At 35.0% G+C, this 20934-nt stretch overlaps 1 protein-coding gene across 2 annotated transcripts; it reads right to left on the minus strand.

Moving 5' to 3' along the window:
* Nucleotides 1-245: 245 nt before the first annotated feature.
* On the minus strand, nt 246-3635 carry LOC131049913 (LEAF RUST 10 DISEASE-RESISTANCE LOCUS RECEPTOR-LIKE PROTEIN KINASE-like 1.2). 2 transcript variants are annotated; one of them, XM_057983998.2, is made up of 4 exons: nt 2729-3635; nt 2509-2538; nt 1273-2364; nt 246-565 (listed from the first exon to the last, which is right to left on the minus strand). In XM_057983998.2, the coding sequence occupies exons 1-3, from the start codon at nt 3465-3467 to the stop codon at nt 1277-1279; spliced, it is 1857 nt and encodes a 618-aa protein (XP_057839981.1). In that variant the 5' UTR covers nt 3468-3635; the 3' UTR covers nt 246-565; nt 1273-1276. The 2 variants fall into 2 exon arrangements, with proteins under 2 accessions (XP_057839981.1, XP_057839982.1); XM_057983999.2 differs by lacking the exon at nt 246-565 and having other exon boundaries at nt 1202-2364.
* Nucleotides 3636-20934: the final 17299 nt, after the last annotated feature.

Genomic DNA, 20934 nt, shown 5'->3' on the forward strand with positions numbered 1-20934 from the left:
TTTTGTTTCAGTCATATTTGGATCTATGTAATTATATGCATAGTTGATATGAAGCTATCACTTCTCTATTGAGATCTTTGTTGCACAAATACCATCATTTGCTAAATGACTTACCATTTGACTTCATGTACAATATAAATATATGAAAAAAAATAAAAAAAAATTGACTAATTTTTCTCGAATTGATTTTTTCACAATTCTTCGAAATACAATTGCTAATACTAAATATAGGATATCAGATGGCTCAACGATCATACGCTTGGAAAAATCACCACCTCATACAAAACAAAAACAAAAACAAATGACTTGCTTTACCTAAAGGCTTTGAGGTCGTTATGCCCTCCAATAGCAACTGATGGGAGGAGTGCGAAATAAATGTCACTGAGTTGTGAGTCCGTGACATATAGTTGGGAAGATCGGGGGAAATCTCGGCTACTTGCGTGACTCAATACGAAGTCAAGTTGCGAGATCGTGACATATACTTGGGAAGATCGGGGGAAATCTCGGCTACTTTCATGAGTTGGAAATAGACGTTTGTGCGCCATTTTTGCAACGTAATTACCACCTGCATGGGTCCCACATTGGGCAAAAGTTCATTTGTGACAGCGTTGACAGGACAAATGGACAACATCTGCTTTCATGGCGTCAAAATGATTTCTTAATTGTAGATTACTTTTAGATAGCACAAAATCTATCATGGCGAAGTGAAAATAGATCAAAGAATGAGTTTAATTTTACACAATATAATATGATGTCAAAATAAAATCACATTGTTATTTTGTTGCTTATTTTTAAACACCAAACCATTTAACAATCAAAGATAAATATTGTCTAATAAAAATAGGACAATTATTTACCTCTTTTTGATATGGATGAGATGTAAAGTTACTATTCAATAGTTGATGTTTAAGAAAAATATGTTCTCTTATAGATATTCTCTATCATTGATGTAAAAATTTATACACGCCTTGAATCCAAAATTTACTTACAATAAATATCATGCATTGTAAAAATCTAATAAATTTAATTTCTTTTTTCTTATAAACTAGATATTTTCTTTATGCTCTAATAATTATACATTTTGATATTTTACAACATAACAAATATAAATATCACTTAAATAATAAAACAAAATTAACTAATCAAAATTTCACATCTTAAGAAAAAATATTATTTTCAAAATTGTAACCATAATAAATATAAACATACAATGACTAAATAATTAAAAAGTAACTTAACATCTTATCTACATCCAGAAAGTACAAAATTTACCCCTTTAATATTGAAGTAAGCAGTGGAATCTTTGCTCAACGATCTTTCGTTGATGCTGTCTTATCTCCTCAAGACGAGTTGCAACTTCCTGCATGTCTGGTCGAACATCCCTGTCTGTTGCGAGGCATCTGAACGCCAATTCGGCAACTGCAGAAACTACAAGCTTTACCTCCTCCTCCATTTCAATCTGCAAATCTGGATCCAAAATTTCATCCAAAACTCCCCTTCTAATCTTGTCTGATGCCATAACAGCGAGGATGATTTCATTTGTATTTCGGCTTGTATCAACAGCAACTTTAGCAGAGATGATTTCCACCAAAACGACCCCAAAGCTGTAAACGTCAGACTTATCTGTGAGTTGAAAGCATTCATGATAATTTGGGTCTATATAGCCTGGCGTACCTTGCGGTGTAGTTGTGACGTGCGATACATTTACAGGGAAGAGCCTGCAAAGCCCCAAATCTGCAACTTTTGCCCCGAAATTTTCATCTAGTAGAATATTGGTGGATTTGACATCTCTGTGTAATATGGGCGGATGTAAGCCATGCAAAAAAGCCAAAGCCTGAGAAGTTTCTACGGCAATGTTTAAACGAGTTTCCCAAGGCAAACCTTTTGAAGTCCTTCGATTTCCATGAAGATGATCGGCCAAGGTCCCATTCGCCATGAATTCGTAAACCAGCAGCAGAAATGGACTCCCTGGACTGCTACACCCATAAAGATCCACAAGATTTGGATGTTTCAGACAGGATAAGATCTTTACCTCGTTAATGAACTGCTCAACGCTCTTCCAATTTTGCTGATAAAGCTTCTTTACTGCCACACTTCGTCCATCCTCGAGCTTGCCCAAATACACCGACCCAAACCCTCCATCTCCAAGCTTGTTTTTCTCATTGAAGAAATTTGTTGCCCATTTCAGTTCTTCATAAGAAAATATGGACAAATTAACAAACAGCTGCCGATATGCCTTCAATTCATTTTTTTCATAATCTCCAAGATCTCCAGGAAGGCGCCGCCTGGGATACGGCCTCTTCTTCAGATAAATTAGAAGTATTATCACTGCTGCTACCAGAGCAACGCCTCCAATGGAGTAACCTGTAGAACAATTGCAGAAAGAAATGACTTCGTACTGGTTTATTCTGAGATTGATTTTAAAGGAGAAACATATTTAATTGATGGGTTCAATAGAAATTTGTATAAAAATTAAGCGAAACTAAAAAGAAGGCATATGTTGCTTACCTAGAAGTAGAATAATAGAATTCTTTTTCTCTGCAATGATTCATTCACAAATTCCATAAGTAGCAATTTCTACATCGGATTTCAATAAAATCCTATCACAATATTAAGTTTAACATATCCAATTCAGACGTGTAACTCTTTCAAACCGTATATCTTACCAAAAAAACGGCGTTTCACGATTTATATTTTTATTGGCAGAAACAGGAAGAAATATGTTTACCTGCGGGGCATCTGTCCGGATATGGCTTGTGCCGCCTGTGCCCCCTGCACCTGCAATGAAACTGCATCGAGCTGTTATAATAACCACAACGCCCACCACTTGACTGGCAAACTTCGCAACTTTTGCTGACATTCCATTTAATTGGGAAACCTCCATATATGATTTGTTGGTCGTCTACCGGTCCTCCTGAGTTATTGACTGGTAAAACAGCTTGTGCCTTACATGCTTCAGGCACACTAACGGCTGCTGTCAAATTGTAGTGCCAAACAGTGTTACATTGTAAACTAGCCGTTTGATTGGGCAAGTCTACCCATTGTGGATCGCACTGGTCCCAAAGGGTTATGTCTATATGCGTATGGGCAATATGAAATTGAGAGCTAGACCTTAATTCTGTGTAGTTATTGGAAGATGGATCGCAATTATCTCTTAGCTCCTTGTCGATTATTGTCATGGTATGGTCGAGACTAAAGTTGTTAAGGAATTTGGGTTGCAGTATGTAGTATTCTTTGCCACTGATATTAAGTACAGGCTTTGGCAATATATGACCATAATCACACTCGACCTGAAGGCTTAAGTCCCCTCGGCCCCTATTCTTTAATCCGAAAGGGTAATCGAAAACATGTTCACCACAGAAGAAGTTTGGATGAGCTACAGAGAGATGAGCGATGGATGGCGTGAATAATAGGAGAAGAGATGCAGTGAAAGAAGGGGAAAAAAGTGGAGGTTGATGCACAGTCATGGCTGCGATTTCCAAACTAGTTTGGAGAAGTGGCAGTGCAATTGCAGTTTCAAATCATATGGGACGATATAAGCGAAACGAAAGATGAGTGGCCTTGGAAGAAGGAAACCGTGGCGAAGCATAGCCATATGCTATGCTTGACTCCCATTCATATCTCATCCATAGTAAATGCATTTTCTATATTTTATTTAGGACGTACTTGAGCCGTTCGTGGTGTATTGCTATAATTTCAACGCATTGCTCTAGTTGCCACACACTATTTAATCATGTCGTCATAGTCTTGGGCTCTTAAACCTTCTTCTCCTCTTCTTTCCTCCTCTTTTTTTTGTTTTTTTTCTAAAGTCTCATTTACAGTCCCGCATTTCATTTTTGGTGTCATGTTCTATTTTGGCTCCCAAAACCTGTTTTTGGTCCCGGACTTCGTCTCTTGTTCCACGGACCCATTTTCAGTCTTTGATTCATTGAATCCGTTTTTAGTTCTAGGAGCCACTTTGGGTCTAGGAATCTGTTTTGGGTCTGAGAACTTGGATTTTGGTCCTTGAGTCCTATTTTAGATCTTGGAACCCATTTTTGGTCCTCAGGTCTCATTTTGGATGCTAGGACCCGTTTTTGGTGCTCGTGTTCCATTTTTTGTCAAATGCCTCATTTGGATCTCAAAAGTTCGATTTTGGTCGTCATGGTTAATTTGTTCTACCATGACTGAATTTTCATTTCGTGGACTACTATTTATTGCTTGTAATCACATTTGCTTTGATCAATTCAAAAAAAAATAGAAAATTATGTGTTATTCATGATAATTATTTTAATGTAATGAATATTTAGTAGATTTTTTATAGTTGAAAGTCAAATAAGTATGTTTATACATCTTTTGGATCATCTCATCTTAATTCGTTAGAGTCTTCTTGGGATATATGTGACTGTATCATCAAACAATTACTTAAGTGTTAAAACATAATATTATTAAGAATCATATCTTTATAACATCTATTTATTATTCTAATTTCAGATTACCAAACTTTATATATTATATGTTTTATTAAGCATGCCCACTTTAAAATAATTATAGTTTGATAATTATCAAATTATTGATTATTTGTAATGATGGTTTTGAATAGGTGTGACTAATGCACGTTCAAGTATTTGATTGCCCCTTCTATATCTAGGAAGGTTCCCTCTCATTAAAAGGGCATGAATTCAGAGATTTATAGTGAATTCTATCACTATTAACATGAGATGTTGTTGACCATATGAAAGTAAAGAGAAGCTTTCCTTAGATTCAATCTATATTTTAATAAACTATTGTATAAGTTTATTAATGAAATGACGTTTTATGGATATTTTTTATTAGAAATGATTTTCTCATGTATATGTAGTGTAATGCATTAAGCATATACTTCTATAATTCTCATGTTACTTATTTTATATTTTATTTATAATGATTAATATTTTAAGATGTTGATTTCTAACATGGTATCAGATTAAGTTAGGTTATACTAATATTTTATTTGATGTAAACAAATTTAAGATTATTTAAGTTTATCCTTTTTAATGGTTAATTTGATCTTTGTTTATGTTCAATTTTAAGGATGTGATTGAAATTTCAACTATGGAGTAGATTTGAACATTCCCACTTAACAAATACAAATAGAATAGCCCAGAATCTAGGCTATTGGACACCACCTTCATGTTTTCCTTCACATGAGTTCATTGTCTTCCATGTTGGACTAAATAATATATAGTGAAATTTAAATTTTTTGTGCCTTTATATAAGGCCATGTTAATATAAATCCTTAAATTAAAATCCAATCTTATTTCTTAATAATATAAGATATTTGCATTAAAAATAGAAGGATATGAATTTTATCCAAACAAAATATGAGACTTAAATCCAACATCATTCCTATCACATTTTAAGATTTTATACCACACCCCCTCCCCCCCCAAACACACATCCTATCAAAAAAATTAATTATTCCCTTAGTAATTGAATGACAACCCTAGGTAATTGCACCATATTCCCTACTTGCATACAAATAAAAAATGACCTTTATCTCATCCTTGTTGGTTGACAACAAAATAAATGAAGTCTCCTACCAAAGAAAAGGAAAATCAACTATCATCTAATATAGATCAACCAATCAAAGAAGATGCAATTCCAGACCACAAGTAGCATGATATTATTAATTATCCCTAAGAAAATAAATCAATATACCACTCTTGAGATTAGTCCACAATTTAAGAATAACTTCTAGACAACTTGTCCATCATGGCTTAGGGAAATAGGTATCCTACTAATAATGCATATAGAAATTGTTGTCCTAATTGCCATTACATCACTATAAAAGGGGAAGACTTAGCTAAAGAGGGATATTAGGTCACTTATGAATAAAAAATTGCCTATTTTCCAATATTTTTCCCTAAAATGACCTTCAACATTATCAAAAACCTAAATTGTCTCACATCAATAAAAGCATGGCTATTTGTACTTTATCATATGCTTGCTATGTATTCTATCTATTATTCACTCCAATTGTAGAAATCAATAAGAATCATTCCTATAATGACTCCAGTAGAAGAATTCCATTCTAATTTCATTTTAGACTTTAGTCCAACACATTATTCTAGCTGCTCAAATCAAGATTTTGTTGAATGGGTTGACAAGGTGACAATCAATTGTTTTAAAGGTTCCTTTAAGGAGAAGGATATTTGAATTTTAAAATTAGTGAACTAAGTCATAATGCATAATCTAGTCCATATATATGGTTTCCCAATGTGGCATAGTCTACAATAGTAGAAGACCCATGGAAGTGGATTGGTTCAATGGTGAAGGATAAATATGTTTAGTTGATGGGTTTAAGATTAGGGTTGTTTTGTACACAAAACAAGTTAAGTTGAGTCGATAATGTATTTACTAAAATAATTAGTACCCAAATTGGTATAAAAATAAAGGTGTAAAAGTGCAATGCATGCATTTGATCCTTTATAGAGTACTTCTCCTTTGGTTTGCATGTGAATCTAAATGTGTCATGAAAGCCACAGTAAAATATACAATCAACAAAATAACAAGTAGACATAGGATATAATATTAGGAAAAGTCTTGATATCTTCATGTATATGTAGCAATAACATCCTCCATGCCTAAAAATAAAAATTATTAGTTTTACTTGCATAACAATATAAAAAAATATGTAATAATTAATATTACACTGCTTTGAACATTAAATGAAAAATGTATAAAACTTGATCTATTGTATGCCATAGAGTATAAGGCATTGTGGAGTTTAAGATTGAGTTGGCCCCACAAAGGTTACACATGATGTGAATTGTAAGAAGGAACCATGATTTATAATAAAATTACAGAGTTGGGAGGCCAATGGCCCCACAATATATGCAAGCATGATCCTATTATAAAGATGAAAATAGATGAAACGATAGATTTGTGATTAATTTGCTCCCCATGAAACCATGTAAAAGATGAGACTAAACGAAATCGAGTTATGATTGAGTTTGCTCATATAAAGATATCTAAGAATTGATAGTAAACTAAAATCATAGATATTTATATTTGACTTACCTATCATAAAATCATACAAAATATAATTTAAAAGAAATCAAAAATTTGTAACCAATTTGATTTTATAAAAATATATGAAAATAAAATAACACAAATAAATAACTTACCAACCTCCTAAAACCTCAGGATCAATCTATCCACAATCAAATAATTAACCAACCAAAATAATGTAACTCCTAATTTAACTACCCGCTTCTACTCACAATGTGATGAATTAATAGTGCTCAATACGCCATACATACCAATCAATTGTATTTTATTCTAAACCTTCTTTTATATGCTTCATTTTAAAATTTTAATAACTAATCCCAAAACTATGTAAGAGATTCCTCACGTAACGGTCAAATTTAACGTTTTGCGATTTAACCCTCTGAACACGTTAGCAGTCGGTCAGTTTGTCCGTATTAACAATTCAAATCAATTCAAACGTTAAATGCAAGAAAAGTGGGCCTTTCCCCTTACAGTTCTTAATTATTTCGTAAAGTATGATAATAACGACAGAAAACCATATTATCGTCAATTGACGCATATCCCATGGTCGGCACAAGACTAGACTTTCTAAACAACGACCATTTCAAAACACAATTTAGACAAGATTTTTATTATTTATTATTTATAGTTTTAATATAAAATTTTATTTTCATTATATTAAAAATCTTAGGAGGCAATAAATTGTATATAAGAGTTGACATGAGGTCATATTTTAAATAATAAATTTAAAGATGATTAAAATATGCAATAAAATTATTAAATGTTAGAATTTGTGAGAAATAATATATTTATTTAAGATTAAATGAATATGAGTAAATAAAAAATCTAGATGAATATATTAAAGATTTTTTAGTATTCAAAATGATAGGGCATTGATTATAAATAGTAATATACATATATATAGGTCTTTTGGATACATGAGTCAAGGATATGATACATCCAAGAAGTAGGAATCTAGTGAAGGTAGATGTGACCTTCACAAATAGAGAGGTGACACCTAATTACCATCGATCAAGGATTGATGAGATAGTGATGGCACTTGCCAATGTTAAATCAAGATGTATACATGTCATTATTAGCTATACATAGATGAGAAAAAATAATTCTTCTTAATGTCCTAAATAAACTTGTTAAATATGTGCAATATAACACTTAGGACAAAATGCATTTAAGGTGAAGAAATGTTGAATCAATACTAAGAAACAAGAATTATGTCTTTAATAGTAGGAGGATCATAGTCATTAGGATTTCTACAACCATTAGGAAGGCCTTGGCCATCTAAAATTGGCTCCTAGCCTATTATGATAACATCTTCATTAGCCTATTCATTGAGGTTGGATTTTATTCCCAATAAAAGAACTAACCAAAGAAAAATGAGGACATTTGTCACTTTATAGCCAAATAGGAGCACCCTTGTCGTGAGGTTGAGAGGAAATTGAAGGGAGGTTAGAATGTTGAGATTCACCACAATGGCCCTAAGCTTTACAATACGGTGATGGGGAAGCATTCAAATCATGCCCATGGACATTATGATTTCATCCACATTAATATTCTTGAGGAGATGATTGATCCATGTTGGAAGGGGAGGTTGACAAAGCTCTAGCAACCATATAAGGTGCATTACCTTAGTGGCAAAGAAGACCCTAAAGTGAATAACTTCATGTGCAACTTTCTTAGCTAGCAAAAGTTGTATGTGCACAAGAATATTAGAGCAAATCATGGATCCAATATACATAGAGAAATGAATACCAATAGAAGATCCTATAAAGAGATAATTTTCCATATTACTAAATGTTGAACAAGATTTTTACTCTAAAATATGTCAAATTTTGATAAAATTTATAGGTATTCAGGGCCAACCCCCTAAAAACATCATATGTCAAAAAAATGCCTGAAAAAATCATAGATCCAATTCCATGTTGCTTGGGATCAAATTGAAATCATAATAAACCCATAATGAAGTTGCACATACTTTAAAGGATCAACCAAGAAACATGTCTTCCACAAGAGAATGTTGCAACATGAGCTTGCATGAATATTGAGATTGACATTACTCAATGAGATATGAAATAAGATACATGAGATATGTTACAATGTACAATAGGTCTTTCTTATTTAGGCAAGGTGATGAGGTAGGATGACAACTACCCTTGATATAAACATTAAATGCACGGTGCATAATTATAAATGCCTATGATTTAAAAGAAAATAATGAGACAAAGACCCATTATAATAAACCTTCTATAATGCCACCTAGGATAACTAACATGACCCTATGAACAACATTTAATAACAAGTTACATGAAGTAAATGTATGTCATCTCTTATGAAACTAATCATTCGATATGCGTAAGTAAACTTAACATACAAATTATGTCCCCTTCATTAGGAATCAAGGTACAAGACCTTATTAGGACATTATATTCACTTTAACACCCTATGTTACATGCAACTTAGGGAGAAAAAATATTATGCAAATGATTCAAGATAATCTAAAAATGTAATATGGGTCCCGACAATTAGGCCATGTTAGGTACCTGTGCACAACCAATCATGCAACTAATCTCTCACACATGGAGAAAGGGAGAAAACCATGTGGGACAAAACTCTTCAAAAAAAAGATAATTCAAATCATGTAAAAGTGAAAGATGAAGTTATGTATGAAGGTCTCAACATCAATAATCCTAAGAACTATATCTATCACATAAATCTAATCAATAGCCCCCAACAAGAATCTTTTAATAAGAATCAGTAACCTCTGAAGCAACCTTGCCCTCATTTAAAGTCTCAAAATACTCTAAAATATCAAATTCCCTAATAGTATCACAATCATAGTGTAGCGTCCTAAAATTGCGACACTTGCAATTTCGACCGCATTTGGGTCTTCACGATGGCGATGCAACACGCAACCTGAATGGAGACCCCGAAACCTGATTATGACACTGAAAACTGCATTTTCTTGCACCCTGGCTTGAACCTCCTTTGCACCCTGCTGTCCCGAGAGGTGGGACCAGAGCGCCCAGCGCCCTGGTCCCCCAGGACCATGGCGCCCAGCGCCCTGGTCCCTGGGTCCTATTTTGGGCCCGGTCTCTTTTGGATTTCGGGTCTTTATGTTTGCAAATTGGAAATTATCTTTCCTGGTCAGCCTAAGGTCGGGAAAATCAGTTTATCAACCCTAATTGACAAGTATATAAACTACATTTTCCTCTCTCATTTGGATATATACATACATGAGGGAAAAAGCGTGGAAACTATACTCAAGCATTCAAGCATTCAAGCATTCCTTCAAGCAATTGATCATTCTAAGTCTCCATTCAAGGCTAAGTGTTGCATTCAAGACAAGGATTCAACCATTGAAGAGGAGATCACTTACAACACATTACATGCTACAACATACAACATACAACAAACAACAACATCTATACCTTCGCATATAAGGATACAAACATCCTTACAACAAGGTATTAGTACTTGTTTTACATTACATACATTTACATTTACAACAATTTCTCATTTCTTGGTTAATTCCAAAACCGGGGTTTGACCTAAGGGCAAACCCCTAATCCCTAACCCCCCAATCATCTTCGCTTTTCTATGTGTAGGTTGCAGGTACGCGGCTGAAATTGAAGATCTGGAATCCTTGTGCAGAGATGAACAGATCCCCCTTCGTTTCGCGGATTTTTCGGAGGATCGTGTGCACGCCGGGCGCCATCGTCCCATCAAATTTTGCTCAAATTTGTAGGACAGCGCCGTCTCAACATTTTACTGCTAATTCCAGGTCCGCAGCTTCATCCTATATCCCTATCTCAGTTTATAAGCGAATCTTTGTCACTTTCTATGCATTCCTAGCTTAATTCTTCTATCAACATTCTTTACAAAAGAGGGTAGCCTTGCTTTCTTAACCCTTGAAACTCATTTAGCATCCAATCTTGCATTGTGTGGGATTGGATCTTGTGGGTTTCAACCCCTCTTTTGAATGTAAAGTCTCTCCCTTAAGTGAAAACCATCAACCCTAGTGAATCTCCCTTCTCTCTCCTTGGAGTTGGAAGAGGGGAGAGCAACTAGGGTTCGATCGCGATTTTTCGCTTTACATTTTGGTGAACCCGACGTGAACATCCTTTCTGATTATTCATAATTAGATCTGAAAATTAGATTCCTTGATTACATTTCCATGTTTGATCTTGTGCAAAATTTTAGAGGTTAATTGCATAAAAACCCTAAATTTTCTTTTTAAGTAATTAAACTTGTGAAATGTTTAATTGTTAATGCTTGTTTCAGATCTGCCCTTCTATTACAAATTATCAATTCATATTTGTGCTTTAATTTTGAAAATTAAGTGGTTAAGTGTCAAAACCCTAATTTTTGAAACCCTCTTGATTCAACCTTTGTCCGACAATTTCACTGATCAAAACATTTCCAAATCAGCTATAACTTTGGATTCCGCAATAAAATCACAATATCTTTCATCCCTGAAAATTTGGAAAAAAGTTGCGAGGACCGTGTGCACTCCGAGCGCCATCGTCCCCGACATTTTTCTGAAATTTCGGGAGCGAGATCTTACTGTATTTTCCTGCTAAAATCCAGAATTTTGGCTGATTTTATCAATTTTAACACCTTCAAAATTACAGTCAAAGTTGGTCTAGTGATTGCTTGGATTGAGGCTTCTAATCATTCAAAAATTGTTGAAATTGAAATTTGTGTCAAAATTGTGTTTCTTACAGTCCTAAATCTGAAAAGTGTGTTAGCATTCATTCGAAATTTCAGTAATTCATTCAAATATTTGCAATTTGTGACTTTTGAAATTAAGTGCTTAATTACAACAACTTTGATTTCCACTTTCAAAATCGAATTTTGCGTGAAATTAAGTCAATTTTTAAATTTCAAAACTTGCATTGCTTTTGACATTCCCTCTAAAATCATAAAATTCAAAATTTCAGTTTCCCTCTCTTTTTCAAAATTCAAATTTTGCATTTTTCGACAATCTTGGTAGGGTTCAATTTCGAGATTGCAACTTTAATTTGGCCTATCTACAGATCGTAAAATCACTCAATTTTTTCAGATTAGCTCTAAAATCATCATAACTTTCATCCCTGCAAATTTCGAAAAAAGTTGCAAGGACCGTGTGCACTCCGAGTGCCACGGTCCTGGACATTTTTTCTGAAATTTTGGGAGACTGTCGTGATTGCATTTAACAGCTTAAATCCAGAAGATTGGCTGATTTTACTAAAAATTGCTACCTCTAAATTCAAAATCTTCTCTCTCTCTCTAGTGCATGAGTTTTACAACAATAAGCCCTACTTCCACTATTCCTGTTAGACGAAGCCGTAGAATTAAGTCTTTCCGAGGTTTAATTACTGAGGAGATGGAACCTAATTTGAATGGTGTTTTTAACGAGGACATGGGTAATTCCTCTAATCCTCTTAATGATGAAGAAGCTCTCCATGAGGTTTCTGTAGAACAACTTTCAAAATTGGATAACCAATTTGACGATTTTTGACAGTGGATGTCTCAAGAATACCCTGATAGTCAAGCTCTTCCTTTAATTGAGGGTCTAAAACGTATGCTTCAAAGTGATAAGAATGGAATTGATATTTTGCATGGTATTGCACACATTGTGGATTCAAATGTGATGCCTATGAAAAGTTGTGCCGAAACCTTAGGTTATACACAACCTCCTACTCAAGTCAATCATTCTATTCCTTTGACGACTCCTATTGCTAGCATACCTGCCTTTACATCAAACATAATGGCCACTTCTATACAAGACATTCCTCCTATGATCACCAGTCATGGGGGCAATCCCTCTTCTTCAATTAATCCTCTTCCTTCATTTAATCCGACTTCTTCATTTATTCCTTCAGTGAGTGTTCCTCTCATATCTTCACAAATGAACATGACACAAGGGGGCAATTCATTCAACCATTCCATTCCTCCTTGTAGTGTTCCTCCTGTCCAATCATCTCCTATGACTAACTATCATAGTGTCCCACCACCTTACTCTCTACCTTCTTTCAATAACATAACACCTCCATCACAATCTAACGCATCTAATATGAACTCTTCGACTGAAGCGACCATTAACAATCTTGCACAAACTGTCTCTTCTTTACAGCAACAAATTGCCTCTATGAATCAATCTAAGTTTAGTGTGCCCATATTTGATGTTGCGAGCCCACTTTCTCTTGATATTGTTCGAGCTATACCCCTAAACATGTTGAAATTCCACATTTGGAGCTTTATAATGGTAAGGGTGATCCTCTAACACATGTTAAGACCTTTCAAACAATATGTACTGATTTTGCTTATGACCAAAGGTTGCTTGCAAAATTGTTTACTAGAACATTAAGAGACAAAGCCCTACAATGTTATTGCTCGTTGCCTTCTTATTCTATTACTTCTTTTGAACAACTTGCAAATGCTTTCATTCAACAATTTCAAAACAATATAAGTCCTAAAGTTACTTTGATTGATTTAATGCATTGCAAACAAGGTGTTAAAGAAAAAGTGACTGATTTCATTGGTAGATATAAGCATTTGTATGCTCAAATTTCTTTTCCAGTGCCTGACAATGATATTCAAAGAATCTTTATTTCTAATTTACAAAAAGATATTCGAGACAAACTCCTGTTTTCTGAGTTTACTTCTTTCCAACAGTTGTGCGCAACTCTTCACAATTATCAACTGACTGTGAGTCAAATGGAACAATCACATCCTATGGCTCCGAGTGATAAGGGTGATAGTAGTCAACAACCATTTGGGAAGTTTAAACCGAACAGAGAGTCCATTAAATTTAATGAAAACATCATCAACAACAATGTGAATGCAGCATCAGGTGTGTCTCCTATTTCTAAGTTTTTCAAGAGAGAAAGAAAGTTTACTCCTTTGAATGAATCATTGCATAGTATTATGAATAAGTTATTGGAACAAAATGTGCTTACTCTTCCTCCTATAAGGCAAATTGATCCTGCAAAGATTAATTCACCTTATTTTGATAACAAATCTTTTTGTCAATTTCATCGTCAACCTGGGCATGATACTGAAAAATGTTTTGCTTTAAAGGGGAAAATTCAAGATTTGATTGATAATAATACTATCTCTGTTTCTGGAGTGAATGATAAAGGCAACACATCTGTAGCTCCTCCTAACCAAAATCTTCAGATTTTCACTGATCCATTACCTTCTCATACCTCTAATGCGATTGATACTACTGATTCCTCTGTCTCACCTGATGATCTTGTGTCTATGACTCCTAATGTGATTAACTTTGTAGAGCAGCAAGAAAACCCTAAAGAACTTTCCATCACCTTTGATTCTAGTGAAACTATCAGGGCACCTGATGGTCCTTTATATATAGTTGCAAAAGTCAAAAATACACCTTGCCGTGGAGTGCTTATTGATCCTTCTTGCATGGTTAATGTCATTACTGAAGAATTCCTTTTTACTTTGCAATTGAATCAAGTTATCTATGATGAAACAAATGTGGTTGTGAAACTATTTGATGCATTTTCTTCTCCTACAATTCGTTCTATTACATTACCTATTGAGGTCCGTAACAAATCCCTTGATGTGGACTTTGCTATTATTCCATCTTCCGAACAATTTCGTGTGAAGCTTGGCTATCCTTGGCTATCTTCCATGAAAGCTATTGCTTCTCCTATCCACAAGTGTTTGAAATTTCCCCATAATGGTGAAGTTGTTACTGTCAATCATAGTCTCTTTAAACCAGCTGAAAGAACTTCTAGCGTTCCTATTGATTATTTTTGGCCTAAACAATTCCAGTCTCTTCCTCCGCGAAGTGATCATCTTTTCAAATCTTATCAAAAGTGGAAAAAAGATATGATCCTATCTCTAAGTGAACCTAGAACACCCAAACTTGACATTCCTATCATTCTTGAGAAGGAAGTTCTTCCTTTGAAAGATAAAACTAATGTCTTTCCTCAAGAAGATACCCAACCCATCCCTATGGATGTGACTATGTCTATGCCTAATAAACCTTCTAAAAGTAGACCTATACCTCCTCATCATGATGGACTTGGTCTTCTTCCTAAACCAAAAATTCCTCCTTTATATGTAGCAGTTCCTCCTCCTTCCTTCTATAGAGAGAAGAGACCTTCTTCTTCTCCTATTATCCAGCCTAAGAGACCACAACCTAAACACCCAAGTGCTAAGGATGAGAACATTCCTCCTCCTCAATCTCCTAATCTTCCTACTAAGACTAGATGAAATCGTTCTGCACGTGAACGCCGACGAAAGCATCATCTTAGAGCTCAGGCAGCTGCTTCTCAAACCTTGCAATCCCCAAAAACACCTTCAACAAGCATTATTCCATTTTCTCCTCAGCCGACGATTGAGCCGAAATCTCCTAAACATAAGATGCATGATGGTCTTGATCCTGTGCGAGTTAAAGATCCTATTTTTATAAATCTTGATGATGATATAGATGAAAATGTTATTCATGATGAAAATATTACTCCTGTTCATTCTGATAGTGAATATGAACTTGTTGATATTGATAACCATCTATCTAATGAATTTTCTAAAGCACTTATCCTAGCTCCTAGACAAGAACAACGTGGCTTGGAACATGAACATAGCCCTTGTTTGGATCTTGTGATAGCTCCATCTACTGTGTTGGATGTTCCTCCTCTAGCGTGTTCCCTACCTTCCCGAAACATTGATCAGCAAGATCGGGGGGTAGATGACGTGCTAGACTAGTTTCATTAGCATAGCAGATTCTCTCCTCCCCTCTTTTGTTACTTCTTCTATATGTTACTCTCGTTCTTCTATTTGTTGTCCTTAGTGTTGTCTACTTTGAGGACGATGCAAAGCATTGAGATCTCTCGATCTCTCTCATGTTGACTCAAAAGACACATGTGTTCCCTTCTTCTAGGTGACCTTCCTTGATTGGGGAATGAAGAACAATTATGCATACATACATATGATATACATGAATTATCATACATCATACTGACCCCGAGGAAAGTGAAGTCACCTCGTGCTTTGTGTTTTGGGCTTATCTCACACTTGGGGGCTAAATCCTTGTGATAACGTGCTCCTTTCTCATTTCTTATATGTATCACTACCTTAAAGCAATCACCCCCAGTGAGGCGTGTACGATCGCTTTAATGTAGGTGGGCATACATCCCGTTCATATCTTTTCAAGATACTTGAAAATTTCTTGACAAATTTAGCTTTGCCTTGAAAATTTTTGATATCTTTCTTGCATGACTCATAGTGAGGGAACCTTACTACTGACAGTCATGGTTCTCCCTCGTGATCTTCCCTTTTACTTTGTTAATCGAAGTCGTAAGATCCTTAGTCCACTGGGGGCTTGGTGTATCTTTCCTCCTTGACGTGGTGAAAGTCTTTCAATGTTGTTTCCTTGTACTTTACCGGAAGTATGAGCATACGCTTATACTCCCGCTAAAGTGGGGGCTAAATGTAGCGTCCTAAAATTGCGACACTTGCAATTTCGACCGCATTTGGGTCTTCACGATGGCGACGCAACATGCAACCTGAATGGAGACCCCGAAACCTGATTATGACACTGAAAACTGCATTTTCTTGCACCCTGGCCTGAACCTCCTTTGCACCCTGCTGTCCCGGGAGGTGGGACCAGAGCGCCCAACGCCCTGGTCCTTCAGGACCAGGGCACCCAGCGCCCTGGTCCCCCAGGACCATGGCGCCCAGCGCCTTGGTCCCTGGGTCCTATTTTGGGCCCGGTCTCTTTTGGATTTCGGGTCTTTATGTTTGCAAATTGGAAATTATCTTTCCTGGTTGGCCTAAGGTCGGGAAAATCAGTCTATCAACCCTAATTGACAAGTATATAAAATACATTTTCCTCTCTCATTTGGATATATACATACATGAGGGAAAAAGCGTGGAAACTATACTCAAGCATTCAAGCATTCAAGCATTCCTTCAAGCAATTGATCATTCTAAGTTTCCATTCAAGGCTAAGTGTTGCATTCAAGACAAGGATTCAACCATTGAAGAGGAGATCACTTACAACACATTACATGCTACAACATACAACATACAACAAACAACAACATCTATACCTTCGCATATAAGGATACAAACATCCTTACAACAAGGTATTAGTACTTGTTTTACATTACTTACATTTACATTTACAGCAATTTCTCATTTCTTGGTTAATTCCAAAACCGGGGTTTGACCTAAGGGCAAACCCCTAATCCCTAACCCCCCAATCGTCTTCGCTTTTCTGTGTGTAGGTTGCAGGTACGCGGCTGAAATTGAAGATCTGGAATCCTTGTGCAGAGATGAACAGATCCCCCTTCATTTCGTGGATTTTTCGGAGGACCGTGTGCACGCCGGGCGCCATCGTCCCGTCAACTTTTGCTCAAATTTGTAGGATAGCGCCGTCTTGACATTTTACTGCTAATTCCAGGTCCGCAGCTTCATCCTATATCCCTATCTCAGTTTATAAGTGAATCTTTGTCACTTTCTATGCATTCCTAGCTTAATTCTTCTATCAACATTCTTTACAAAAGAGGGTAGCCTTGCTTTCTTAACCCTTGAAACTCATTTAGCATCCAATCTTGCATTGTGTGGGATTGGATCTTGTGGGTTTCAACCCCTCTTTTGAATGTAAAGTCTCTCCCTTAAGTGAAAACCATCAACCCTAGTGAATCTCCCTTCTCTCTCCTTGGAGTTGGAAGAGGGGAGAGCAACTAGGGTTCGATCGCGATTTTCCGCTTTACACATAGGGTATCATGTTCTAAGAGTGAAGAGACATGTTGCAATATGAAATAGGATCATGGGTGAACTCACAATGATGGTTCCCACTTTTTCGTACATCCTAATTTTTGCTGAAATGGTACATTTTTTAGAAAATATAATGATTTAAGCTTTAGCATTTGAAGTAATTAATTGAAAAGAGTTAGATCAAAGGATCTTAGATCAAAATTTCTTGGATAGAACCTCTGTAATTCTAAATCATACTTGCAATAGAGTCTCCTTTGTATCTATCAAATACTGATAAAAAAACCAATTTTACATTAGCTTTTGGGGGGTCAAATGAATTCATTTAGAAGTTTTGTTTTTTTAAGTATTTAGCCCTTATTATAACCTTTCCAAATAGTATAATTTTTAATATATTTAATTTCATTAATATATTTTTATTTTATTTCTTATGAATGTAGGGTTTTCACCGAAAGTTCTTTGTTCAATGCTTATGGAAAAATAGTAAACGTCACCCAGAAAATTCTGAAAAATATTAAAACACTAGGTATTGAAGTCCTCTTTCCAACAAAATAATAATAATTAATTTTTTTTACATATACAAAAAGTTATGTAATATCAAATGGACATATGTCAAAATTACAGTTAACTCGACTTCAAATCTTAATAAAATATGAAATAAGAAAGATAATGTTACAAAACCAATTGAAAACACTAGATATGGATGTTACAAAACTAAATTTGAAACAATCACATTCATATCTATTATAGAAAAAAAAGTTATGCTATACAAAGTGAGTGTCTCTCTTTAAAAATGTTGGTTTTAAAAAAAAACTAGTTTTTGAGGAAGATAGAAAAATGGAAGCAAATTGATTCCAAAAATTATCAAAAAAATGTTCTAATAATCTACATACAAAATCACACAAATCACTAGTTCACATCATCTACAAATTCCTTACGGTTTAGAAGTAATAGGTGTTTGAATCTAAAGTTTTTTCTAAAAATAAATATTGCAGTGTCAAAGTTGGCAAAAAAGTGTAACCCACTATTGTGGGTTTACCCTCATATAGGAATGGTTGAATGTCAGGAACAATACATAGCTCCCAAATTTCAATCCAAAGAGCATGAGGACACTCAAAATCAACAATAAACTCCAAAATGTCATCATCTACATGCATAGCAATAACTCATAAGACATTATCCCTTTTGTGATTCCAAGAAAATATCATATTAGGAGTGTCAAGTAGGGGAACAAGATCATACAAATGTGGCAACAAATGAAACCATCAAAGACAAGTGATAATATCATCTCTCTATTGTTTGTAGTCATCCCTTTTCAAGATCATCAAAGAAGGATGAAATGAAAAACCCATTATAGACTATGATAATTATTCAAAATCTCAAAGAAATAACTATCACATGGATGTAGAAACCTTGAATATGATAAGAAAGAAAAAAGGAATCCCCCCCAAAATAGTACCTCTCCAAGAAGAAGAATATCCAAGTTATCAAGCAAATTCCATAAATTGTAAAAAATTAATAGATAATAATTGGGGTTGAATCTGGAAAAAGTGCACAAATTGAATGATAGAACACCTCAATATCTTTCTATCAATGCAAGAATCGTGAGGATTGGAGATTGTGGTAAAAAGTTATGAGCTCAAGAGTCCAAAATGAAGGGTCAACTTCAAGCTACAAAAAAGGTTGATAAATAGCAAAATTAAGTGGAATAACCTGCACCACAATGAAGCTGGTGGAGCTACATTTCCAATAACATATGGTTTTTGAATCTAATATATGATTCCCAAGTTATGAGCTTCATAAAAAAAATTGCCTATATGGAGCCCAAGGTAAAAACAAAGAGCCTAATAAATCCTCTTAGGTCGGATAGACCCTAGTCACCCATGTGACCACTTACTCTAAAAAGGAAAAGAAAGAGATCTCAAACAGTGATTTTCAACTACAAAATGCCTAGATAGGGCATTGACAAAATAAGTTGGCCCCTCAGGAGCTATCTTTGCAAAGGGGCTTGGATAGAGAAATGCACTTGGCTTAGGTGAAGTAGTCTAGCAGAGGTAGAAATAGGTGGTGGAAAGATAAATCTATGTGATAATGATAAACTCTAGCAAATAAGACTCTAATGATAATATAGTGATCAATATATGGATTCATTTTTGACAATGAATGAAGAGGCCCAATAGGAACTTCAACTTGTGGCTAGGAAAAAATGATGATGTGGAAATGACAACTCAGATAGGATGTATGCCATAAACCAACTCAAATAAAGTGCAAGCAAAAAGAGAATATGACCATTGAAGAATGACACCTGCCAATAAAAAACCTCGTGGCACGAAATATGCTACCTTCACAATAAGAATAGTAATACTCGGGCCAAAAGAATAAACAACCACCAAATTATATGTGATTGCCACCAAAGATAAATTACCAATAAGGATTGACTCCATGAACCAACTGACATGTGAATTTCATATGCATTAATCTTATTGTAATCCATATATATAGATTGTAGACACATAAAATTAATTAAATTAATATTTAATTAATTATCCCATGTCGCATAATTAATCAATTTAATCATGTTATCCCTTCAGTACCCTTTAATTAATTAAATCATATTTAGTTAATGCCCCTTTTCCATTTCTCCTAAAGTTTGATATATTTCAATATTCAAACTCAACCTTAGGGAATATTCCAATCTCCCTACTAATCCAAATAAGTTAAATTAATTCATAATTAGTTAAACTAATTTTTTGATTCCTATAGACCCACCTATTAATCGCCCCATTAAGCTAATTAACCTATCTATTAGAATTTATTCAATTTTTAAATACTACACACCTACCCAAGTCCACATGTGTCTCACAAGTCAACCTACCCCTTACACATGTCATAGACATGACATTTTCACAAGCCTCTACCTTTTCTTGACATGTGACTCACAAGTCACATCATAGCCACCTTACCTATTACACATGTCATAGACATGTCCCTTTCAGGAGTTTCCCCATGTGTACTCACACATGTGTGAGAACACTTACCCTTGCACCCCACTTCTCCTTGCAACACTTGTCACAAGACTAACCTTTCAAATTTGGGACCACACTCCCTTTTAATCTCATCCCTTCACTTGACTTCAAATCTCAATCGTCCATTTTGGATCTCCAAACTCTATAA

The sequence above is a fragment of the Cryptomeria japonica genome, chromosome 2 (assembly GCF_030272615.1).
Source record: "Cryptomeria japonica chromosome 2, Sugi_1.0, whole genome shotgun sequence".
Taxonomy (NCBI): domain Eukaryota; kingdom Viridiplantae; phylum Streptophyta; class Pinopsida; order Cupressales; family Cupressaceae; genus Cryptomeria; species Cryptomeria japonica.